The 27,133-nt window shown below is 41.3% G+C and overlaps 1 protein-coding gene across 1 annotated transcript in view; it reads left to right on the forward strand.

Moving 5' to 3' along the window:
- LOC134535835 (protein jagged-1b) overlaps positions 1-27,133 on the forward strand; it is a 356,686-nt gene that overhangs the window by 208,074 nt on the left and 121,479 nt on the right. Inside the window, exon 3 of the mRNA XM_063375156.1 lies at positions 12,861-12,915. Coding sequence (XP_063231226.1) covers positions 12,861-12,915 — 55 coding nt within the window. The remainder of the gene's footprint in view (positions 1-12,860; positions 12,916-27,133) is intronic.

The following is a 27,133-nucleotide window of genomic DNA, read 5'->3' on the forward strand; positions in this document are numbered from 1 at the left end:
AGCATTGGACGTGTTTCACACGTGAAACTCGCTTCCTCAGTCTCTTCTTTGGGAACCCCCACTAGTCAAAACCCTCTTGGCTGTTATTTCTGAACTACTTTCAGCTGTCGGTCGCTGCTCTGCTCTCCACGTATACTGTAATATCATTCATGTTGTAGATTTCAATTTTTATACGGTAATGGCTTCTAAAACTGTCAAAGTGTTTTACATTTATTGAGTCGATTAAACAATTTAGAAACAATGGACTACATTTATATTCTATTTTTTTAAGCGTAAGTTTTTTAATGGCCTATATGGTAGCGCTAAAAAAAATCCCGTTTGTCATGTCCAGTTACTTTAAAACCAATACCAGAATAATTAAAGGTCATGTTTTAGGTAACTTCTGTAATGCCATTTCAGACATTTTTTTGTTTAATGCTTTAATTCTAAAAGTATTGTTGTATATATCGATCGTTATTTAATATTTAAGTTGCGAAAAAAAAAATATTTTGTCAGGTACTTAATGTAAAACAGCCAAGGGTTGTATTTGCTCATGAATAAATAAATGTTAGGGGGGAAAATGCAAAATAAAAGAAAAGATGAAATTTAAAATGAACTAAGTGCCATCGGCAGATGTTTCTGCCAAATGGGCGATCACAGTTAAACTTTAAACGAAACGCACGTCGAACAGAAATTGTAGACTCACTCATGGCCAATTTCAGAACACATAGGGCTTTACGCTCAGGAGTCGCCATTTTGCGTGGGTGGCGCTGCAAGCGAGGAAACAACAAAGCAGTCAGTACCCACGCATGCGGTTATCTAAAACTGTTTGTAATTACTCTTTAATTGTGACCTTGAACCGACACACTACAACGCTCATAGTTGATACCATTGAAATTTATGACCGGGGGCATTCTTTTATGGACGTGCTGTATTTTCATGGGGAAGGTAGCAAATGAATAACAGATTCCACACTTCCAGACAGGCAGGAGTGGGAGCGCGCCTCGTTAGCCGCGGTCTCGTGGCGGGTGGTGGGGGGAAGGGGGGTGGAGAGCGGTGGAAACAACAGAAGGGGCGGCGCAGAAACACGGGCGCGTCCAGCCCGCCATTAGCGGCGCGCTTTGTGTGCGGGTGTCGGGCTGTCTGGCGGGGGGCGGGCAGGAGGCTGCCGCGCGCACGCCAGGGCCCCGCGGGCGCCGTGACTGCGCATGCGCCGCGCGCCTCCTCCTCCCCTCCTCCCCCCTCCACCCCGCCTGCGCGGGAGCCGAGCGCCGCCGGGCGCGCACGAGCTCCCCCGAGTCCCCAGCCCACGCGAGCATCACAAGCGTCACGTCAATGTATTTATAATCTCGGGTTGGGCGTCACTTCGGCTGAGGATTCGACACCGCTTAGAACTCGTGAACTATGAAAGCTACAGAGTTGAAGTGAATATATCTTAGTAGAGCAGTCTTTGGTCGTGATCGTTACGTATAACTCGCCCGGTTTACATTTGCAGTGAGGACGCAATGAGCGTTGGTGGGGAGCGTCGAATTGAAGTCAACGAGAGCTGTAACTCCGAAAGTAGGCCTAATAGACCGATTGGGGTTATTTAAACTGTAAGTTGCTCGTGGGTGAGGGATGGGTGGTATTTATTGAGTGTAATAACTATAAAGTTACCAACTTATGGTTTTGGAGTCATTAATCGCAAAATGCCTAAGCTAAAACAGGCACTTTTGGAGAAAATACAGAAAACAAGCGAAATAGCCCGAGCAGAAACAATTAAAAATGCAGAGAAGTGTCTTGGGTGTCGAATGAGGCAAAAGTAGCCGAGAGAACTGAGCCAGTGGGGCTAAACGAGCCCCCGAGCGAGGCGCGCGAGCCTCAGCGTCTGCCTCGCGAGAAGCGACGGGGAATGTGGGAAATTGTTTGGTAATGGACGTGGATATGCCCTCTGATGATTCTGATGTTGATATAGAGTCAGTTGATTCAGTGGTTGTGAACGGTTGGCTAAGTGTGTTGTGGTTTGGTGACGCAAATGTTTTTGGTGTCGCAATTTTTCTAGTGTGGCCGCCCAACCGTTAAGTAAGACGTTAATCGAATTCAAGTCAAAAAATAAAGCATTATCAATTTTTTCAAATCATTTTATTAACAGTCGTGAAAGTTTTCGTAATTACGTATTATCGCTTGCGTGATTTTATTACACTCGCTCTATTAAATTAAGTGAATATCTGTTGAATATATGAGAGACAGAAAAAGAATTCAAGGCAAGTGTCTTTTTACTTTTATATAAATAGTCCTCAAATAAAAGACATGACGAGAAAACAAAAAAACAATAATGCATGTGAGACAGAGCCTCAAGAAAGTGAAATATCGTTTTAATTCTAAACGTATACACACGCCTCTATCGGCGTGTAAATGGCGCGTTAGCACCCGGAGCTGTGTAAGTGAGGCGAGATGATAAGTGCAACGCTCGCTGGTGCTTCTAGCGCGGTGTCGCCTCTAAGCGCAAGGCTCTGAAATAGAGCGCAGTCTTCTCATCGTACATAGATCAACTACGAAATTTGAGCGGTGAACGTAACATTTTATGACGGAGAAATGAAGATATATGTATAATGCGCGTCCTTTAAGGGGCCCGCCTACCTGGGCACACATACGGTGTGCAGAGCTTCAGGAAAAACAACGCGATTTCAAAACTACTCTAGATATCCGAGTGGGGCCTATTTACGAATAGCATTTAAGAGTTCACTGAGGGCCGAAAAGTACTTTTAATTTCTGATTAATTTTTAAACTGTATTTTTAGAAGCGTTAAAATGCCTAAAACGCGTGTTTTCAGAGTAATTTTTAGGCATAAAACAATCAGTACAGATTCTTGAGAGCACTTAAGGGGCTTGCATAACACCTTTATCTTCATTTCTCCGCCATATAATGTTACGGTCATCGCTCAAATTTCGTAGTTGATCTATGTACGATGAGAAGACTGCGCTCTATTTCAGAGCCTTGCGCTTAGAGGCTATACCGCGCTAGAAGCACCAGCGAGCGTCGCGCTTATCATCCCGCCTCACTAACACACATACACCCCTGACGAGGCGGGCTCCTTAAGTACTTTCGATAATCTGTTCCGGTTGTTTCATGCCTAAATATTACTCTGAATTTACGCCTTTTGGCCGTTTTTAATCTTCTAAAAGTACAGTTAAAAAAAATTAATACGAAAACCCTTAAGGCCACCCGGGAACACATGCGGTGCGCAGAGCTTCAGGAAAAAAAAAAAAAAAAACGCAGTTTGAAAACCACTCAGGATATCCGAGTGGGGTCTGTTTGCGGAACGCGTTTAAGAATTCGCTAAGGACCAAAACGTACTTTTGATTTCGGATGAATTTTTGAAGCTTTATTTTGAGAAGAGTGAAAATGGCCGAAGGGCGTGTTATTCAGAATAATTCATGGGCGTGGAACGACCGGTGGGGATTCATGAAAGCACTCGAGGGCCATGTAATGTCACGGTCACTGGGAGAAGACTGCGCGACACCGCTATAGAAGCACCAGGTAGCGTCACACACACACAGCCCGACCAGACGGGACCCCCGCTGCAGAGACTGCTGTCCGGGAAGCCGGCCGGCCGGTAATCAGGCGATCAGGGCGCGGGACCCCCACGGCAACCAAGCGCGGGAATCAATGGCCGAAGGTCGAGGGCCCGAGTGTCTGGGCATAGACATAGTGTGGTGGTGGGGGGAAGAGGCATGCATACCAAAAATAAACTCCCCCTCCTCTCGTAGCGACGACCCTTCCGCCCCTCCCTCTCCTACTCCGGAATGCACGACGGCAACCGGCGAGAAAGAGGGAGGGCGATAATAAAGTTTCTCCACCAAATAAAACTCGATGTTATCTGGATCACGCAAAGAAAAGGGTGAAGGCCTTCGCTGCTTCTCTTCTTCCTCCCGAGGTAAAATAAAAATGAACTCGTGGAAGATGGATTAGGGGCAACAGTAAGTGATCTGTATCATTAAAAATCATCATAAAGGGATTTCCAAAACACGTCCACTGATGGCCACTTCAAAGAGCAAACGGACGACAAAAAAAAAAATATATATATATATAATTGGTTTGTTGAGAGAAGGTTAAGGCGGGAAAAAAAAGGAAAAAGGATTGGTCCTAAACTCACCTTCAGTTCCTAGTACATAGACTGCGTGTTTAAATAAAAATATCTGCGTTCCTTAACAGTGTTGTTGTCGTCTTTCTCTTGCACTTGGAGAGGCATGTCCATTACCTTGAGGCTTGTGAGATTCACAGATATCCACGTCTACAGTTTGAGTGTTTTTGGAGTCCAGTTTTAATAAAGTAGCCCGAAACTTATCTCAGCGTGACACTAAGTGAGTTTAGTTTTTTTTTTTTTTTTACTAACTCATTAAGAGAGTCGGCTAATAGGTATTTTGAATGGCTTGGGATTTTGTGTCGTACACACTCGATGTCAGGGGTACGGGGGACCGAAGTGTTCTCGCGAAGAGTGTACTTGCAGGCGGGCAGCCAGTGTACTCGCCCTCAGCACTCGTGGTCAGTGGTGCGGAGGAGCGAAGGGGTGGTCCCAGACAGGTGTACAAGGAGTGGATTCTTTCCAGACAGCAGTGAGCCAGTTTTTCCCGTTCCGATACGCTAGATAGAACCTCAGTGAATAAATAAAACTTTGCAAGTAACTGTATGTTACTTATATTCTGACATTAAGGATTTTACATCACTTATAAAATTTGAATTTTTATATCACAAAAGTTTAATTTTTTTATCACGGAAGTTGAATTTTGTACCACTTTAAATTGTATGACACTCTCAAATTGTTCTTACGTTTGAGTATGAGGAACATTTTTTTGTTGAATATGTCGAAAGTTTGTTAAACGAAGAAGAAAACATGACTTGAAGGACAGCCACTGACGTGATAGCTACAAGAATTCTCATTCAGTGGGCTGAAAGTTTTGTGAATTATAAGTGAATTTCTTATTTACTGTGTGTTGTACCACAAGGATGGAATACTAAAAAAAAGTTATACTTTCTTCAATTTCCCATTGTTATAAAATAAAATAAAATGTAACTAAGTTACAAATCCTAGAAATAAATTTCAAGGTTGCTGCTCTACATACTAACGAAATAATCCCTAAATTTTCCTTTACTGATTCGACATACACATTTAGACTATTTATCGTATGCCTGGATTTTTGACACAGAATTTATTAATAACACATCATTCATTGGCTTGCAACCCTTTTATCGTTTATTGAAACCTCGAAGAAGAAGAAAATAGCTTTCGTGTTTGTCAGTCCAGGGAACTTGTGGAGCGATCACGAAGAAATAAACGCGAAGATTCGAAAGCGTCTACTCTGTGGTACAGTCTGTCTCGCGCTTATATCGCACTACAGATTGCATGGCGATCGCCGTGGCCAGGTTGTTACTACCCGGCTTTATTACACTAAAAAAATCTTATTTTGTATACTTTAATTTATTTATAAATAAATAAAGGTTACATGACCAATGACCTTTTCAAAGAGTTCCTAAAGCATCTGGGAAAATATAAATGTGCAAGGAAGTGCCTATTAATTTTTGACGGAGCAGCTTGTCATCTGGACCTCTCCATTGTCAATGTAGCTGATTCACTTGACATCTCTTTATATTGTTTACCATCCAACACTACACATGAACTCCAGCCACTAGATAGAGTGGTATATAGATCTTTTGAACACCACTGGGAAGCCGCAGTCTTGTCATTTTTGGACCAGAATCCACACAAGCAACTCACGAAAGCACGATTTAATGTCATTCTATCGAATGTTTAGTTATTATCGAATTTTAATTTTTTTTTTTTTTACCATTTGTTGAATTTTCTCAGACCATAAATCCTATATATAGTTACGCTCATCACTGATTCAAGTGATCGCGCAATGCTGTGAGACAGCGCCTGCCTGCAGAATCCCAGTGTGTGACAGGAAGTCGCCCACCAGGAGTCTAGGCCGGCACTCTGCAGGTAGCCGCACTTGCTGGTTTACACACAGCAACACTTTCATATTTTTTATATATTTTAAGAAGTGCATTTACCAAAAGATGGCGTTAGAAGTTAAATAAGAGCTTTTATTTTTTATTTAATTTTTGGGGTGCTATTTATCCTCTTACCTTTCTAGTCTGAATAATTAACTTCGCAGATTAATTAAAATATTCAATTTATCGCTGAAAATCATTTTTGATTACGTATGTCATTGTAATTCATTATTAACAGGTTCTTCATCAAAAACCTTTTTCGTCAAATACTTTTTTATCATTATATATATATATATATATATATATCAGAAATAATTTTCATTTGCACAATATTAAAATAAATATAAATGCTAATAAATATTTCGTGTAAATTAAATAGTTTGTTATATTCATAATTTTTCAACGGGCGCATTAGGCACCTTATAGCTAACTAGTTAGTGTATTTGACCTTAATTATTTAGTTTTAGTCATTCTGACACCAGTTATAATTTTACAGGAGAAATTATTTGCAGCAGGTGTTCCATAAAATTATGCGTTATGCTCAAAACATAAAAAAAATGTTTTTTAATATAATTGTATTATTTTTAAAAAATGTTGACAACAGTTAAAACCACGATGAGTCTTTCAATTGTTGACCCCTTAGAAATAAATAAAAAAAATCAGATTATGCTCATGGTGTGAATGATGAAATAGTATTTCAAAAAAACTCTCATTCCAAAATTATATTTTACAAAATACATTTTACATTTTGTTTTACATTGCAAAGTGGTGTCTGAAACTTGTATGCTCTATGGCGTACATGTGGCAACAGAGCACGCCGCAGCAAGGACAGCGCCTACGGCAACCAGGGATGAGCCGCGCTGTGGTACTCCCGGACCCCTCGGTGGGGATGTCGTGTTCGCGCAGCGCAGGGGACAGGGGCAGGCGCACACGGCAGTGTGTGGGGAAGGTTCTGGACCTCGCGATGTTATCTCGCGGAGATTTACAGCTGGAGGCGACGACCCCCGCGTCCTCTCTTCCCCTGGCCCACCTACCCGCCGGATGCTGCGGCTGGACCGAGCCTGCAGTCGCGTCTTCGCGTCACCACCCCAGCAGCTGCGCTTGAAACGATGTCGGGAAGACCGCGCTAAACAGAAATCAGGATGACCCGACCGTTATGACGAAATTATTTGTATGCTCATGGCCAAACATACTAGGTGTTGCCAAAGAAAGAAAAAATACGGTGAATAATTTTATTACGGAACAAATTTGAACTAATTTTCTCTCCTTCAAAATACTCTCATTGGCTAGCGATGCGCACGATTCCTTGATTGTAAGCATTTCTGGAAGGGCCTTCGGCTGCTCCGTGGTAGCCCTCTCAAAGTCGGGAATGATGTCAAAAACCTTTTTCCTTTCAGCACGACACATTTTTCTGGTCTCCGTTCCGCAAACAAAATTTAATGTTGACGCGTTGTTTCGAAATCTGTGATTAGTAGAGACCCGGAAATTTCGCAGTTTCGTCTGGCTACAGAGTATAATTTAAGGTAATAGGTAGGGACACCTGTATTTCGCGTATACATTTCGTATCTAGGTACATCGCAAAACACCGTAGTTTTTTTCTTGTAGTTATTGGCTGTGGTCGGCGAGAGGTGTTTTCCCGCACTTGACGGGGCCAATGGGAATGTGGATACCGTACTGCTGCACGCACACGATTCGCCATTACTCTAAGAAAAAGCTACAGTGTTTTGTGAAATACCTTGAAACGAAATGTATTCGCGAAATACAGGTGTCCCTAGTAATATGTGTGCTTAACCCATGTTCGCTTTCCCATTGGTTGATTTCTTAGCGAGAGCATGTTTTTCCTCGTTAATTGGCACTACCCGATTCGCTTACTTCTGTCCTAGATGGGCGTCGTTGTCTCATGGTCGTAGAGAGGCGTGTCCAAATAACTGCTGTCCAATCACGAACACAGTGCGAGAGTGTGAAGGTTTGCATTCTAACTTGCGACTAAATGAATGCGCGATATTTCCTTGTCTCTAGTGATTAGAGATAAACGGCAATTTCACACATTAATTTAATCGAATGTTAGAATGCAAATCTTTACACTCTCGTGATTGGACCGCAGTTTTTATTGGCACGCCCCTCTGCGACCGCGAGCCAACGATACACAGCTGGAAGAGAAGTAAGCGAATCAGGTAGTGCCAATTAACAAGCATAAAAATTTTTCTCGCTAAGAAATCAACCAATGGGAAACCAAAAATCGGTTGATCACACCTATGAATTTCCTTTTTTACCCCGAGGCCAGACGAATCCGCGACCGACACGGTAAAAAACAACCCCACTCTTCCGGATATGGAAGTCGACGGACAAGTCACAACTTGTTCAAACTTGACGCTTACTAGCTAAACGAATCATGCTATCGGGCTGATTAATTCAAACAGATGTAGCGTCAGCAGTTGTTGCTGGTATGAAACATTCATTCACCGTATTTTTTTTTCATCGCACCTCGTATTTATTTAGTTTTTTGAACAGATATTTCTTTTGGAAGAAAACTCTTGCTAACCCGACGAAGCGGAAGTTTTTCAGGTTTGTTCATTTATACATATACATACATATTTCGCGAAAAGATTCCGGGACCAGATGAAAGCTAAGACCCTGTAGCGTCGACTGTGTTTCGTGATTGGGCGAGTTTCTCTTAGGTATATGTCTACTGTCACAACACCAATCACAGCGGAAGGGCGGCTGGGTCAAATAAGGCAACGACTTCTCCCGCAGACGGCCGCCAATCACAAGGAAGAAGCCTCTGGTACGGGTATACCTTGTTTCAGTCTAATAGGTGTTCAGATTTTTTTCCCGCGAAAAATGCCTACCGCTATTAATTTATTTAATAACATCGAGTGATTTCCACGTGTGACTTGATATTTTTAAGGAGTATTTTCTTTTTCGCAGCATAAAAGCACAACCACACAGTGTGTTATTATTAGGGGCATGCAGATTTCGCGAAAAGATTTGGAGACTCGATGAAAAGTTAAAACACTGTAGCACCGTCTGTGTTTCGTGATTGGGCGAGTTTCTCCCAGGTACAGGTCGATTGTAACAACACCAATCACAGTGATTCAGTGCGGAAGTAAACGCGTCCTGAGTGGCTCGGTCAAACAAGACAACGACTTCTCTCGCAGACGGCCGCCAATCACAAGGAAGAAACCACAGGTGCGGGTATACCTTGTTGCAGTCTAATAAGTGTTCAGATATTTTCGCGAAAAGTGCCTGCCCCTAGCTATGATGGTAAATGCGACCACGGGGTTGACCCAGTGTCGTGAAGACGCGAGGTTCCTGTCGGGAATGCAGCCCAGTGCCCGATGCCCAGTGCCGCCGACGTGGCTGATGAAAGGTAATAAGTTTTGATCAAATTTGGCATCGGGGAGGACGTAACATCGCATCCCGGACGCGCGGCGTAATGATGTGTTGCGCGCCTGGCGGCCAAGTCTGCAACGGAGCTCGCACACGCTGTGTGCTCTGCGCGATTAGCGCACGAGAAAAACAACTTCCAATCAGCCGCGCGCTGCCCATAATCAACCCGCCCCGGTCATGGAAGCCGGGCGCGCGCCTCAACAAACACTTAACGCAAAAGGAAGAACCGGGAATCACGAGGCCATTACCGTTCCGTAATCACGATTTTTTTTTTATCCTTCTCGTTCTGTAGATTGTTCTGGAATGAGAGAGCAGCGCTACCAGCGCGATTATTCGATTCCATCACCAGAGTCCAGTACCAGGATTCAATTACGTGCCTCCCTGGCATGCCTCGCCGCTCCGGGTCGTACACGCAACGCAACGGCCGGCCCTGTACCAACCTGGCAGCGTGGAACTTCCCTGACTCCCGGGAGATTGCCTTCGCCTTGACCCCATCTGTAATAATGGCTGCTATACACGTCACGTGTTATAATAGGCACCGAGTTCAAAAATATAAAATAATTAATAATTGCATGCTAAATAAGTTCCTAATAACAATAGACGGGGGAAAAACATTTATTTGTTCTATTTTAGTGAACTTATGTTACTTTTGTGTATTTTGAAGTTTTTTTAATTTGCTTATTTTTAATTTTAGTGATGGGTAGACCTTGTAAAGACGCTTCTAGAATTAGGAAATGACGGTTAGTTGAAACTGAAGATGAAAGACGGGAACGCTTAGAAAAAAATTGAAACAGAAATATTAAAATATGTAATGAAAGTACACAGGAGGGAGAAAATAGACTGTCGGGTGTGAGAGTTTATGCGTTTAATAAATTTTTAAAAATAATGTTTAGAAGATCGATACCACCGCTTTACCATGATAAGTCATAATTGAACAAATGCAGATGTTGAACACCGTTCTCATCGACTTAGTTTAATTCGCAGGCGACTGGCCAGTGAAACAGAGGCAGTATGTGCTCATCGTTTAAATTTGATTCATTAACGGCTAGCCAATGAATTTGATGAACATTTATTGTAAATTGAGCAATGTGGATTGTCAAGAAATTGAAGAGTCCTGCTCTTCGGAGAGAAAAAATCGAAGAAGGCAAATTACCTGAAGGTGTAGTATTGAAATTTGATGATGATACGATAGGAAGCAGAATGAAAGATGAAGATGGCTTGGTTGCAATAACTCTTGTTGTTGCAACATTTCAGGCGACTGAAGGATACGGAGACATCGAGCGCCGAATGTTACCTTTGATTCTAAGCTGGGCAGTCAAGGTACGCAAGTTGCAGGGTACTACACTTAATAAAGCTTTTATAGACCTAGGAAAAAAATTCTGTTAAAGGCAAGGTGTAATGTAGCTTTCAGTCCTGTGTAAACCTAGGAAGAAATAACATTGACGGATTTAGAATCAAATAAATTATTCAGTAGGCCACACGACGAAAGAGCATTGTCAGAAACGATACGATTGCAAAGTCTAACTTCGTCCTGTAATTGACATTATATACTTACAAATTATTCTATTTACTTATAACATATATTAAAAATTGCATATTTAACACACAATAAATCAATTCACCGTATTTATGCTGTTATTTTTTTGCTAAAGAGTTCCGATGTGTATCTGATTCGTTTTATAGTAAGGTACCTATAGTACTGACATAATATCCATAATAACTCAATTGTGCTGTTCGTCGTTAACCTTCGTAGTCCATGTACAGTCCAGTCCAGTACGTCCTTGACCATAGTTAGGTACCAACCTTGTTTTGGGATTGTTATAAACCTAACAATACGTATATCACTACACATTTCATATTTGATTTTGAGAGGTTCCCTAGTGTATCTCGAAGTGTAAGGTGATAACAATAAAATTTAAATTGGACCAACTTGGAGCTATATGGAACCCAATGCAAAAAGAATGATTGAAATCTGTTCATAAACAAAGAAGTTATGCCCGAAAATACATAAAAAACATATATTCAGATGAATTGAGAACAACCTCCTTTCTTGAAGTCGGTTAATAAGCTTGATACAACAAAAATAAAGTCAAATTGTTTAATATTCGATTACATTTTCCATAGTTTAAACAAATTACGGTTAAATGAAACACCAATGAAAAATATAATTAGGCACCCATTTTCATACGAAATACTCAGTTTTATCTCTAAAAAACGTGTTTCAAATAGGCAAAAATAACCATAGCCCTGCCTTCTGCAAAGTTACAATTTATTTTTTGTAGTATTCCAAATTAATCTTTTGTAAAAGTACGGAAAATTGTTTTCTGTGTATGTAAATTAAAGCTTATGTCAAAGGTCAGATTTGTTGTTCATCAAGCTTTTACACTGCTATAAATTACAATAAATTTACTGACATTTCTACAAAGAATGCACCTCAAATAAATGCAGAACTCTTTATAATAGTTATAGATAGCCAGATATTCGTAGAGACCCCGCTGGATTACAGGTTTCCTCTTGTGTGTTCCGCTGTGAACAGGGTAGACATACATGTGGAAGGTAGAAGAGTGTTTTTTTTTGTATAATTAACGAATTTCTAAAGATTTTTTTTACATCCATAGATGATGCATGTGTGTTCCTGTCCAAATTATGTTCAGGAACGGAGCTAGTGGATAAGGGCATAGGGGGGCAGGTAAGAACGAGCCGATAAATGTTTTTTTTTGTAGACTAGGTACAAAAAAGTGTGAAATGAAAGGTTAGTAGAAAAATAACTAAACAATATATACAAAATTTCTGAATTCACTCATAATGGAGATGATTACATTTAACTTAATATTTCATACAAATTGCAAATAGCTGGAAAAATTTATGCACGGGATGTTTATTGCTGTTGGGGAGGGGGGGATGGGGAGCTAACCACACAATTTTTGCCCCGGGCGCAGAAAATCTTTGTTTCGTCGCTGGGATAAATGTAATATTTGAAAAATTTGTGCAATGGGAGTACATGACTTGATGTAGGCTTTTGGGCATACACCATTGCTATGCTCATGTATGTTTGTAGAAGAAAACTACAAAAAACACAAATGACAAAAACACAAATTAAGCAAAAAATTGCTGTTGTCAGGATATAAACACCACACCATACTCCACAACAGGAATATGGTCAACAAACAAAGAAAAACAAAGAAAAATGGACTAACAAAACGAAGAAAAAAACCACAAATTATGACAGCACAAAACCAGGTTTTGTGTTTTTGTGTTTTTGTCATTTGTGTTTTTTTGTAGTTTTCTTCTACAGACATACATGAGCATAGCAATGGCGTATGTCCAAAAGCCTACACCAAGTCCTGGTATAAATTGAGCATCAGAAAATTTACTAAGACTAACTTACTAACTCACCAAGATGCGTGGTTCGTTTGTAAAGCAATCAAGTGTTGTTGTTGTTGGTTGACAAGTGTACTGCCACCCTCGCTGACCCCTCGCCTCTCTCTTCTCTGTTGCAGAGGTCCTTCACGCTCATCCTGCAGGCCATGGACCTGGACAACTCCACGCTGCCTGGTGAGTGTGCATAGCCTCCTCGACGCCTCGTGCTGCGCCTCGCGCGCGCAAACTGCGCACCGCGTCGGGGACGCACCACAACGCCGAACGTACAATAACGCCGAATGCCAAATTGACTACAACGCCGACAGCTAGAAAACTGCTGTGCACCACAAAGCCGAATTACCACAACGCCGAAATACATTACCGCCGAAAAATGTCATTGCAGGACTGCCACAAAGGTTAGGTAAGGTTAGGTTAGGTTAGGTTAGGCTAGGCTAGGTTAGGCTAGCCTAGGTTAGGTTAGGTTGTGGTATTTCGGCGTTAAGATAAATTTAAGAAACACACACATTCATTCAGTTGTTTTTCATTTTGCTCCTGTGCCCCCGCCCCCTCCCCGCAGCAACATTTTTCGGCGTTACTTTATTTCGGCGTTGTGGTACACAGCAGTTTTCTAGCTGTCGGCATTTGCGGTCAATTTGGCATTCGGCGTTATGTTATTCGGCGTTATGGTATTCGGCGTTATTGTACGTTCGGCGTTGTGGTATTTCGGCGTTGTGGTAACGACCCCACCGCGTCACACGTTGTTATAAAGTTGTCATGCTTACAGAGCCAAGGTTATTTCACTGATCCATTAGGTAGCTAAGCAGTTCGAACATATCTGCGTGTGCTTCGAGTAGGTGACTTAGAGTCAAGGGCGGATCCATATTGAGGCTCAGGGAGGGGCCAAATAAATGTTCTAATAAATTTTAGTTTATTTAGAATTGTTATATACCGAACAGTAAGTTTAGTATGGTATTATTAGCTTGCTGCTCTATTTAACATTGGGTTGGAAGCTGAATAATAATTTTGTAGTTCTTATTTAGTCGTGTGCATTTGATTTCTGGTTCAAAAACTTCCTATTATATATAGCACTGCAGTAAAATAATACTTTAGTAATTTTGGAAAACTATGATTAGGAAAATCAGGAAATATTCAGGGTTCATGGGGGGGGGGGGCATGCAGCTATGGCCCTCCCTCTGGATCCGCCAATGACTAGAGTACAATGCTCTTGACACTCCTTTGATGACTTGAGCAGTTATAAACAAGATTATGTGATATGCCCGCGAAATAATCGTGGCTGCTTTAAAAAGTAAACGTATTAATAGAATAAATCATACATTTGTGAACTTTTTGTGGATAAAAAAAAATATGGCTTACCTACTGGTAAAATAAATAATTTTTTGCATTCACAGCATTAAATGTTATCATGATATTGCATTCACGTAAATGCTACAATTTTACGTTCAGTCTACCTACAGAGTAAGATCAATTCGTAAAGAATGTTTTCGTAACATTTGCCTGTTTGTTAGAATCTAGCATCGTACTTGATCTCAAAACGCACATCGTTTTCCTTCGCTATGTCATTTCATCTCGATGAATAAAGACATCAGCGAGTTGACGCTGCCAGGTGATCCGGCCAGCATGCAGGTATCCCGCAGTCTCCACAGGGAACTCCAGCAGTCTCCACAGCGACCTCCCTTAGTGTCCACAGGGAACTCTCTTAGTCTCCACAGGAAACTCCAGCAGTCTCCACAGGAAACTCCAGCAATCTCCACAAGTAACTACCTTAGTCTCCACAGAGAACTCTCTTAGTTTCCACAGGAAACTCTCTTAGTCTCCACAGGAAACTCCAGCAGTCTCCACAAATAACTACCTTAGTCTCCACAGGGAACTCCCTTAGTCTCCACAGGGAACTCCCTTAGTCTCCACAGGGAACTCTCTTAGTCTCCACAGGAAACTCCAGCAGTCTCCACAAGTAACTATCTTAATCTCCAAAAGAACTCCCTTAGTCTCCACAGGGGACTCCAGCAGTTCCCACAGGAAACTCCCTTAGTCTCCACAAGGAACTCTCTTAGTCTCCACAGGAAACTCCAGCAGTCTCCACAAGTAACTATCTTAATCTCCAAAAGAACTCCCTTAGTCTCCACAGGGGACTCCAGCAGTCCCCACAGGAAACTCCCTTAGTCTCCACAAGGAACTCTCGCAGTCGCCACAGGGAACTCGAATGTTTAGGCCCGCCCATTCGGGCTCTAGGCATGTACTTCAGTGACATCGTGCCTCGCGAAATTCATGTAGAAGTTAAGTCAGAGTCAGGAGGATGTGTGTTGAATAGGAAATTAATATTTGAAAACAGACTAGTATCTACGCCAGTATACATTTGAATCAAATATGCATTATATCATGAGTAGGCATTGGAACAATTTACGGATTCAAATACCTTCAGGATAGACTACACAGTTATCTGTATAGTCGGGCAAATAACGCCAGTTCGTTGATTGCTGACATGTGAGCAGTCTCAACTGGGCTGTCTGTTTATTATTGTCACAAGGAGACCAATAGCGAAACACTCAAAAGGTATATGTATTTGAATTTTAGCCTATCGCAAAATAAATACGCGATTTTTTTCCGGTCTCTAATCATAAGTAGGGACACCTGTATTTCGCGAATACTTTTCGTGTCAAGGTATTTCACAAAATACTGTAGCTTTTCTCCTTGTGTTTATTGGCTGAGGTCGGTGAGAGGTGTCGTCCCGCTCTTGACGGGGCCAATGAGAATGTGGTCACCGTACTGCTGCACCCTCATTATTTGCCATGACTCTTAGAAAAAGCTACAGTGTTTTGTGAAATACCTTGACATGAAATTAAATCGCGAAATACAGGTGTCCCTAATCATAAGTAGTCTGAAGTGCTCTAACAAAAATATTTAACGACGAAAGTACGACAAAGTTGTGAGCCAGTCGTATGAAATTCGAGATGAAGGTAAGACGTGGCAGTAGCGAATGAGGGAATCGCGTCGAATTTCTTAAATTTCAGTTCTCTACAGAGACGTGTACATCTAACCTCGGAAAAGAGCAAAGTCACGTGTTCTCATGTGGCAAATACACATTTAATATGATACTCGGACTCGAAATTTAACGTAGAATTTTTTAAATTATGCCGAACGTGATAAGTAACTTATACGCTAATTGTCTCTTTAACTTAATTTCTGAAAGTTAAATTTAACGTATTTTCCGCATTCGCCCCTCATATTAGCTGCCGGAGCAGCCACGTCGTATATGGAATCATTCGATTAGCAGATAGAATTGTTAAACTTTATAATGAAACGTCTCCCATAAAAGAAAAGAAAAAAGACTTGAAAAAATACTAAACCCCGGCTTTGAACCTGATTCTCGACAAGGAATTTTATAAAACTCCTACTCATCTTGTTAAAATTCACTAAACAGTTAATAATTTAAAGTTTCCCTTTGGCCTTGTGAACTTTGGTTTGCGCCATCCGCCACAGATAGCAGCACATTGGTTACACATTTCCGTTCCACGAGACTTCCGTTCCATTCACGAAAATACTTCTACCAAATTTCTTATTCTGAGAGATAAGAATTTACACATAAAAAATATAATTTTACAGTTCTATAACGATGTAGATACAGCTTACTTTGGTTATATACTACACGAGTTCTTTTGTTGTTAGTTACGTTTGGTTTAGGAGTGCTTTTCAGCACTAGAGTATGCCAGTGCAATACTGAGGGTTCCTGATTCGCTTGGAAATAGCCATAACAAGTGTAACATTATTGCACCAATAACGACAGTAAGAAGAAGCTAAATTGCATTGAGAAATATCAGGAACGAAAAGTTTGTTTGCGAAACACGGGCGTTTCCAGTGACAACGTGATTACGGAGATAAAGTGATTCGCTCCGAAAATATTTAACGCTCTTTACACTGCAGTGAAGTATACCCGCGCCAGCGGTTTGTGCCTTGTAATTGGCGGTCGTCTGCAAGAGAAGACATCACCGAGTCAGGACGCGTTTACGTGCGCAACTGGATGGCTATGATTGGTGAGCTTGCAGTTGGCATGTTTCTGAATTAAGGAGGACTTAGGCTCTCCATTTCGCAGTTTCAAATATTTTGATTCCTTGCAATAAAGCTTCCGCACTATTTTTTTTTTGGTTCGTAGTTGCATAGGACTTAGCTGTGGCTACTTTTTTTGAAGACTACACTTGTGAACTGGTGTGATTATTATTATAGTTGTGTTAGTCCGCGTGAAATAATTACAGACCAGAGACTGTTAGTAGGAAGTGTGGTCGCAACAAGGACCGGGCGATATGATTCATGCCTTGACATGCCAAAAAAAAATGGGATAAATAGTTTAAAATTAAAATGATAGCAAGAAGAGGGAAAATTGGAAAATGCCATTGCCTAATACCCCTTAAACTCGAAGTTTTGTCTTCCTAAAGAGAAGACAATTAAATAAATACCACTGGATGCATTTCAAGTGTCAAGAGTTAGGTTCCATGCCCTAAAGAGCTGTAAAGTACAATAGGAAGGTTGTACTGCAAGGTGTGGCGTCATGCTTGAAAAATTGTGGTGAAATGGCCTAATGCATCTTGTCACATCTCTCGTGGCCAACCAATAAACAGTTGACACACAGAGGACTATGGAGTCCACCCTAGAGGTTTATCGTGCAATATTATCTTTTTAAGTTGAGGGTTTCTATGTCTTAAGTCCTCCATGCAGACTATTGACAAATCGTAGAAGCAGCTCAAACGTAAAAAAGTTTGTATGTCGGCCAGTCTAAGAATGAAACGACGAATTTCTTTGGTCTCTAGCATAGTTCTCTAGCATATAATAACTTTTATAACTGTTTATTTTGCAAGACTTACAGATTGTAAATTTTCTAACCGTGATTGTTGAAAGAGTGACCGTTTTTTTAGAAAGATGGTTAACCAACCAACGAAATATTCTTTTCGGCATCTACCATAATAGATTTATTATTTTACCGTGCAGTTGTGTGGTAAACTGATAGAACTGGGAGTTTATTATTCATATAAACGATTTATTTGCACACTCGTGCTGATGTCCAAAGTTCATTGGCTCCTGACTCGTGAATGATTCGTTTATTCTTCGATTGATGGTTTATATCTGAGTATTACTATTTATCAGGCCATTTACCCGTACACCTTATAACTTACCTTTTCTTTGGTTGGATCTGCTACCCATACTACAATCGCGAAAGGAAACTGACATACGTAGATGCTGTGGGAAAATATCTTCAGCAAACGAATCGAAAATCATTTTATTCGTTTTGAACGTTCTGCGAACGTAGTTAAGAGTTACTAAATTCTCTCGCATTTAAGTTTGCAATATTTTAAGCTTAAAAATATAAAATTTACATATGTTTTAAGTGGAATTAACGACTCGCGCGTTGTAATGATGCTGTCGAAAACGGCGAGCACTCCATTCTCTGATCTGCAGACAAGTATAATGTCTTGTGGCCGGGCAAATTGGGCCTTTCAAGCACGTTCATCATGCTTAAAAAACATAACTGACCTTAGGCGGTCGCCGAATAAGGCAAATTGCGGCTTCTCGAAATCGCTTCAAGCCATGCATAATTCAGTAATATAGGCCGTCATCTAGCTTTGATTTACTGAATTTTTCTGGCCGAGTGCTCGAGAATCGGAATGAGAGTTTGGTTGAAAGTTTAATTTTACTGTTGACTAATTTATAGCCGTTACTGTCGTCTCAATATTTGTATCAAAAAATATTACTAAATGTTAACGTACTTCAGTCCGACTCAGGACTCAGTTTTTACAGCTTTTGACTGGTTATCCGAAGCCGTCTGGCTCGATTCCCGGCTAGCTAGACCAGGGGTCGGCAGACCGCGGCTCGCGAGCCGCATGCGGCTCTTCTCTCAGGATTGTGAGGCACTACAACTCTCTGCGCTGCCACAGCAAAAAAAAAAAAAAAAAAACCGAACAAAATCAAACAGCACAACCACAAGGCATGTCCTCGACCTGTTCACATCTACCATCATCGCCAGACACCGCACTCGCCAGGTGCTTTTTTATTTTGATAATTAATTAATTTATGTTTTTTTTTGTTTTATCAGTAAAGCTCTAGTAATGACTACCATGTTTTTTTACATTTACGTGTTTTTTTTCATAAGTAGCCTTTTTTTTAAGACTTTATGTTGAATTTGTGAATAAAATATTTTGATTTTATTTTGTCTTTTTATATCGTCTTAAAATTCCATGTAGATACAGAGAAAATAGATTTCGCGGCTCTCTAAAACTTGGAGAATCTGTTCACTTAATATTTGGTTCGTCTCGCTGACAGTCTGCCGACCCCTGGGCTAGAAAAGGGGGGGGGGGGGGGTTCTTCACGTGTGTGTGGGTACCGGGCCGGGTGTTGTGTTGCTGCTTCGCCTTCCGTGCCGCGGAAGGCAACAAGTCTACCACCGCAGGGTCGAATCCCAACTACCCCTTGGGGAAACCAGCCCAGCATCATCTGAAACCAGGAGATGACTCCGGAATTTCATTTCGGTAAGGGGAGGGTTATAGCTAACTTTGTCCGCTGTTTGCTTTAAAATCTATTTCCTTTGTTGTGGAAACGATAGGCTTAGATTTTTTTTGGATTTCTGAAAAGGGGGTCATATGGCCCCCACTTTCCTCCCTCCCCTTGTGTATGACACTGTATAGAAGTATAGAACTCAAACGTTAAATAATATTTTGTACGTTAATTTAGGCGGAAGGGGGTTAGGAACCGAAAGATGCTACATATATTGGAGTCAACCCTTTTTAGGCCGTAACTATTTTCTTTCGCTGATTTTTTTCCCTCCTTCTTTAAAGCGTAGTGCATAACTACAATAGTAGCGGAATGTCTAAAGCTAATTGTTACCGGCTGCTACAGATTCCCTTGTGAAACAAACGGAATTTAGTATTTATGTATTTCATTTTTGGAAATGACTACAACTGTGATAATGTTGTCAAATGACGTTATTTTTGTGATCTTGAAAATGTCCTAATGTGTCATACACTTCTTCGCAAAGATAAATGTATAATACTAAAAGTTAAAAAAAATAATAAAGTGTGTATGTCCTAAACAAATGTGGAGAGCAACTATTATTTAGAAGGAGGCGAGACGCGCGGGGGTTATTTTCTCCGGCGCGCCGTGTGAATGTCTCCCGCGGGCGTGCTCGGAGAGAGAGACGAGACGAGACGAGACGAGACGAGACGAGACGAGACGAGACGAGACGAGACTGTCTCCAGCAGCCTGGTTTATTTATTCTTCCAACATTACGCTAACATATATATTATACCCTTATTTAAATTTTTAATAGCATCGAAATTCCATTAATATGTATTGACATGATGTTTAGCAGTCTACCGTGGTGCCCTATACGCATGGCCGCGTGAAGCAGATGCATCGGACAAGCGAATGAGGCACGTTGCTACAGCATGGTCGGACAACACTGGTGGACAGACCGGACAGACGCGACTGCGCGAATGTGGCCCTTAAGACTCCGTCCACCCGGGCACACACACGGTGCGCAGAGTTTCAGGAAAATCAACGCGATTTCGAAACTGCTCAAGATATCCGAGCGGGATCTGCTTACGAAAAGCATTTAAGAGTTCGCTGAGGGTCGAAAAGTACTGTTGATAGCGGATTAAGTTTTTTAAAATGTACAGATTCTTGAAAGCACCTAAGGGACTTGCAGTACACCTTTATCTTCATTTCTCGGCCATATGATGTTACAGTCACTGGTCAAATTTCACAGTTATCCTGTGACGACGAGAAGACTGCGCGTCAGTTCAGAGCCTTGCGCTTAGAGGCGTCACATCGCTAGAAGCACCGGCGAGTGTCGCTCTTATCATCCCGCCTCACTAACACACATACACCCCTGACGAGGCGGGACCCTTAAGGGTGCGAGAGAGACGGCCCACACATTCCCTTTCTGGCCGGCCGGCTGTTCATGGGTTGAGGGGGGGGGGGGGGGCAGAGAACCATATAACCCCGCACTGTATTTATTTTTCAACGGAACAGAAATATTCATGTGAAAATTACAGGCATTTGTAAAAATTGTACATTCACATGAAAACAAACTAGTGTTCGCGCAGAAACACTGAGTTCGGATTCGTACCCGGGCATTTATTCTTTGAGTTGTCCCAGTAACTCCAATAGTTAAAGTCATTTGTAAACCGTTCCCTGGATAGTTTTCCAGTATTAACTGCGCACATTTAAGAGCATAATGAAACGAAATAAAATCCCATTATTGAATAATCGAATTATCTTTTCCGTGGTTTAAAAATATTGTGTTTGAATGAAACATCGATTAAAATATAAAGTTACTCGCCAATAAATTGTCGTGAGAAAATACTCAGTATTACCTCGAAGAAACGTGTTTAATATATGCAAACATAACCATAGCCATGTGTCGTACAAGGTTACAAAATTTTTCTTGAAGTGCTACAACCTATTTTTTTTTTTGGTGACTGGTTTCTAAAGGAATCATTTGTAAAAATACAGAATATTTTTTTTTTCTGTGCGGAGCTCAAATTAGTTAAAACCCGCTTTCCGACCCGGACAGAGTTTTCTTTGGCCTCCTCCCCTCGTCCCGTCTCTTCCTCTTCACACACCTCACCCACCAGCTTCCGTGGACGACCTTGCTCCCAGCCAAGGGATAGAGAGAGAGAGAGAGAGAGAGAGAGAGAGAGAGAGAGAGAGAGATTGAGAGAGAGAAGGCCGGAAGACGGCGGCAGGGAGTGCGAGCGGGCAATCAATCAGAAGTGTGAGAAGGGAAGGGTTCGTGGCTCTTGGTCGAGGAAGGGGGATGGAGGAGGGAGGAGGGGATAGCCACATTTACAAGATCCTCGTCGGGGCGCATGTGTGAGGAGGGGAGGTAAAAAAAAACACTGCCGTAGATTGCTGTTCGTGCGGCCGAACACTTAGTCCGTGTAATAAGTCGGTGGCCGAAGAAGAAAGACGTGTAGACGGGGGGAAAAAATGGGGGGGGAAAGGGGGGGAAGACTTTTAAAGCAGTCCGCATCATGTTCCCAAGGCGAACCGGGTGGCCGGGTCGTGTAAGGGGGGGGAGGGGGAGAGGTTAGACCGACGTCAAGCGCCGGCGATCTCCAGCACGCGCAGCAGGGGGGAGGGGGGGAGGGGACACATCCCGGCCGGAACACGAGAACAGGAGATCGAGACTCCCTCCTCCCCCCTCCCTCCCTGCTGCTGGAGCTGAGGAACACGATACTACCCCCTCCCGGGCGTGACCCGGGGCCCAGGTCTCGTTATTAACAATTACAAAAAAACAAGCGAGCGAGACTTTCAGTAATCGCCAGAGATGTGTGACATCTAACCTCGTCGACGAGTGAGCTCGTGTGTTCTCGTGTTGCAAATGCACTCACGATGCGGAAAATTTAACGGAGAATTACTTCGAAATAATGCCGAGCGTGACAAGTGTAAACGCGAATTGTGTTTTTTCAAATACATTTCTCGACGCGACTCACGCGTTATTTTCCGCACCCGCCGCTAGAATTCGCTGCCGGGGCAGCTACGTCGATTATCCAATCATTCGATTTGCTTAGCGAAATCTTGAACTATATAAAGAAACCGCTCCAATAAGAGCGAAAAAAGTCTTCAAAAAATACCAGACTCCGGTTTGAACCTGATTTTCGACAAGAAATTATATAAAAATACTGCCTATCTGGTTTAAATTCATTAAACCGTTAATACTATAAAGTTTCCCTTTGGCTTTGTTAACTTTGGTTCACGCCATCCAGCACAGATGGCAGCACCGTGGTTGTTTCATATTTCCGTTCCACGTGACTTTCGTCGCATTCACGAAATTAATCCTACTTAATGCCGTATACCGAGACCTAAATGTTACAAATAAAAAAAACTCCTGTAGTTTTAACTTGTTAGGAACAGAGGAACAGGCGTCTCAAAAATATTTTCTAAAGTTTTCACAAACAAGTGAAAACTTCGGTTTTGTGTAACAAGCGTAGTTGGTACAGTTGTAAAAAATGGCAGTATTACTAAACTTGTAAGAAACAAAATTTGGCAACACAACCAAATTTGTAACTAACTAAATTTGCTAACTTAATATCATTTAATTAGTTTACTGTTAACAGTTATATTGCTTAGTTGCTGCTTAATGTTTTTCATGGTTTTACCTCAGCTGTACTTTTTTTTAACTCAAGCTCAAGGAGAATTATTAATAACTTGTAAATGTTAATTATCTACTTTTTGAGTAGGTAGAAAATTAGAAGTAAACAACTGGTGGTCGCGTACATGTCTGTAAGCTACATTTGTAAACCTAGGTGTTAGTGAAAGTTCACAGGCAAATCACTTGTTAAAAAGTGAAATGTCGCTTTTAATTACAAGTACCGTACTTTTGTGAAACACGTGTAACAGGATGTTTTCACAAACTTGAAAAATTTGTTACAAACTTGTACTTTTGTGAAATTGGCCCTGGAGGCAGCGAATCTGAGCGACTGATGTGCTCGAGTCAATGTTGAGAAGCCCTGGGAATAAGTGGTACACAGTGTTGTAAGCAATGGAAGAAAAAGGAGGTGATGGATGTGATTTGTCGTTTTGTTAATGCTTTGTGCAATTTTACCCTAAAGAACCTACTTATATTAACGTTTCACACTGAAAGAAATGAGCAGAAAAATTGCAAAAGATCAAATATGTGATAAGTTTACAAAAAAACAATAAACCAAATTTCGACATTGGTGACAGAATCACAGTCTATAAATATTCAAAGTTTGGTAGTGATAGTGATAGTATGCTCAACCTAGCTCATTAATGTTTCTAAATTATCAGTCTTTTTTCTACTGTCATAAATGTTTCAAAGTGAAGGAAAAAGTGTACTTTTTTTAAAAAAAATCTGAGATTTATGCTATCACTAAAAATTAATTATTGTAATTTGAAGACAAATTAAAATTCTACGAGGTGCATTGATTATTCACACTGTTTGAAATTCCGGTGCATTTGTAAAGATAGGTTAGGAAATATTTCAGGTGCATGAGTATTATATTTACAGCCTCTTAAATATAGACTTCACTTTTTTTAGTCATAGTAGATAAATGAAGTTATTTGCGGCGGTGATCTATCCACCTAAGGAGCAGTCATCAATTTAGCATCAGAATAGCAATTTTTTCCTGCTGTGAACACATTACCCAACTTTTGATCTTGTAAGCGTAAAAACACATGACAGCTTAAAAATTTTTTGAGAATCTCTATCTTTAGTGGTGAGGGACTAGACTCCGGGGTTATAATCGTAGTATATTAACAGAGATGATTAATGTGTGTGTAATCTGGTCCCTTATGAGGAAGAGCAGCATCATGCTAATGGATAGTGTTTAATTGAAGTAGTTCCACTTGCGGCATAGACAAAATCTTGTCTATTATCTGTGGTCCTTGCATAAGAGAATTAACTCAATTGCGCACTCATTGAGCAAACACTCCACACATTTCGATTTTGAGTGAGTCTCATGTGTTACGTTGTTAAAAAGGTACTCTAAACTACCAATTCATTAAAGCAGTTCACATATTGTCACATTAATAAATGCTTCGCCTGTATCGCGTTTTTTCAGTAAGTCTTGATCCAAAGTCATGAGAGGCAGGATTTCACACGAAATGTGTTGTTTTTTTTAACCTATTTACAGTTTAGGGTCCCGTTTCGTCTTACAACTCAAGTCTTTCTAGCAGCATCCTGTATCCCGTGGTGTTTGACAACCACGCGTCTAGGGCTCCACATTTTGGCTGTTGCATGGTGCCCTCTTTAGAAAAATTGTTTCTTGGTATCCCACGAGTTCTCATCTACAGCACGAAAGGTCTCTCTTGAAACATCTTGCACTAGTTCGTGAGGGCAGGGCCGGTCCATAACGTTTACCGAGATTTAGAGATTTAGTCTCTGTAACCCGATCCAGACACATGCTGAGTTATTTTATGCTGAGTTCCATCGTGGTAACAGGGACTTTCTGGCAACTGCAACCATTTCACTGTGTTGGAATGAAATGTTCACGTTGGTAGATATTTTGACTGCTGTCGTGAACGTTCTGACGACCTCCTGAATAGAGAAGTAGCTTGGCTTCTGGGTTACAGTCACAAGTTGCATGGTCGACCGAAACGTCGGTGGTATCTTCACCTTCGACGAGACCGGAACCCAGGAGCCAAGCAACTCCGGAAAACCGCCGCGGTAAACCTGTTACGCTTCTTCTGAAGAGAAGATAAGTTCGCCTTCAGATCTCTCAGATCTCCTGCTTCCCTCGTTGGCACTGAATCACCCCGGGGAAGCGGCCTGCTCGGACTTGCAGGAAGTTGACGCCCGTTGTGATTGGCTCGCGAAGGTCGGTCAGTTCCCGTGGTCGTGCGAGTCCGTTCCCCGCTTCGACCCGCTGCGTCATCGCCGGATGGACGCGCATCCGAGACCACGACTTTCGGATTCTCGTGATCCCGGAGGTCAGGGTCGGCGGAAACCAGTCCATTCCCGCTGGATCTCCTTTCGAAGATCACTGTTCTGAAGGAAACAACACAGGCGCTAGAAGTAGTTCCACGTCAGCTCACTGACGACGCTAAAGGCAGCGCTGCTGCTGACATCTGTGTTTTCGGCAAGTGACTTAATGGCTAAATTATTATACATGAATTAGCGTTTGTACATCTTTAGTCTTATTTCCAATATAGAACAGGTTTTGTGTAGGTTATGGGTTTTAAAATTTATACAACAGGATAAATCGGTACTGCTAAGAAGTTTCAGAATAATGTGTATATTTAATGTTCAGTTGAAGTGTCAGTAGCCACAAGGCCTAACCACACTCATTGCTCGGTGTCCCCATAGTGAAAGAAAAATTGCTCACATATAGTAATGCAGTTACACCACTTTCTTTCTGATGGTTGGGCACATTTTTCGTAATGTTCTGAACGTTACACTTTTTTTTGTTGTGCTCTGATCATCATCATCCTCAAATGATTCAACTGGCTGTAAAGAAATTTCAAATACATAAACCTTATTCTTTGCCCACTACTGCTTCTGATTACAGTGTGGTATACACACCGCCAGGCTGGTGGGGTCAGGAAAACAAGTTCCAAGTCACAACTGTTGGGCTATGGTTGTTATTGGTGTTTGTTCTTAATGGTGTTGATCGCTTTGTAGCTACTGTTTTAGTCTTCAAACAGGTTTGTCACAACTCTTCATCCCACCTATCCTGCGACGTCTTCACATACCTAGCACATACTACACCTACTATAATGTGCTTTACATCGTAGAGCCTTTAACGGCCTCTGCAATTCTAGACGGCTGAGGCTCGCTCAAGCGCAGATTACGTGCCTCGCTCGCGGGCTCGATTTTCCCCCCGGCAGTTCTCTCGGCTACTTTTTGTCTCATTCGATACCTACCACACTTCTTGCATGTTTAATTGCTTCTGCTCGGGTGATTTCGCTTGTTTTCTGTATTTTCTCCAACATTACCTGTTTTCGCTTAGGCATTTTGCGATTAATAGCTCCAAAACCATAAGTTAGTAACTTTATAGTTATTCCACTCAATTAATACCACCTAGTGCTCACTCACGAACAACTTACAGTTTAAATCACGCAAATCTGTTTTAGTACATTTAGTCAATTAAGTGCATTCACACAATAAAATGGCGTATGCAAGTTTCTTTTTTAACCATAGGGAAGGTGGAGCCTGGATTTTCTGTGTTTCTTTCAGATAATTGCAAAATAAGTAGTTTATTTTAGCAATTTTGTCAGGGATATTTGGAATTTCGGTTATGTAAATTAAAGGACAAATCAGGGAAATTTTTTGACAGATTTGTGTGGACATTATGTATAATTTTCAAGATGTTGACAATAAGTAACGCTAAGTAGATCTAGATCGTACGCTTTCGTTACAAGAGTCGGAAACTACTTCTTGGAATCTTTATTTAGTGAACGTCCAAACGAACGTCCAGGCCATGCCTTTAAAAAAAATAGCAGACATCACATACAACAGAAACCGTTCAGCCATAGCTCAGCACTGCAGTGAAAAATGACATGCAATTCACTTAGACCCATTCCAACACATTACAAATATTGCCAATTACAACCACAAATTAATCACGGAAGGCACAGAAATCACACAATAATAAAGTCAACGGAGAAGATGGCTACAGATTAGATAATGTCTGGAATTATCTGTTTTTTTTTTTTCGCTTTTATCGGAGTCCCTTTATTATATAGTTTAAATTTTCGCTCTTCAAATCGAATGATTCGATAGTTGACGTAGCTACTCCGGCAACGAAATTTAGCGGCGGTTGTGGAATATAAACGTGACTAGCGTCCATGAAAGTAGTTTAACACAATTAATTGGTATGTACTTATTTATCGCGCTCGGTATTATTTCAAAGAATTATACGTTAAACTTAGTGTCCGAGTTACC

This window comes from Bacillus rossius, chromosome 10 (genome assembly GCF_032445375.1).
Source record: "Bacillus rossius redtenbacheri isolate Brsri chromosome 10, Brsri_v3, whole genome shotgun sequence".
NCBI lineage: Eukaryota > Metazoa > Arthropoda > Insecta > Phasmatodea > Bacillidae > Bacillus > Bacillus rossius.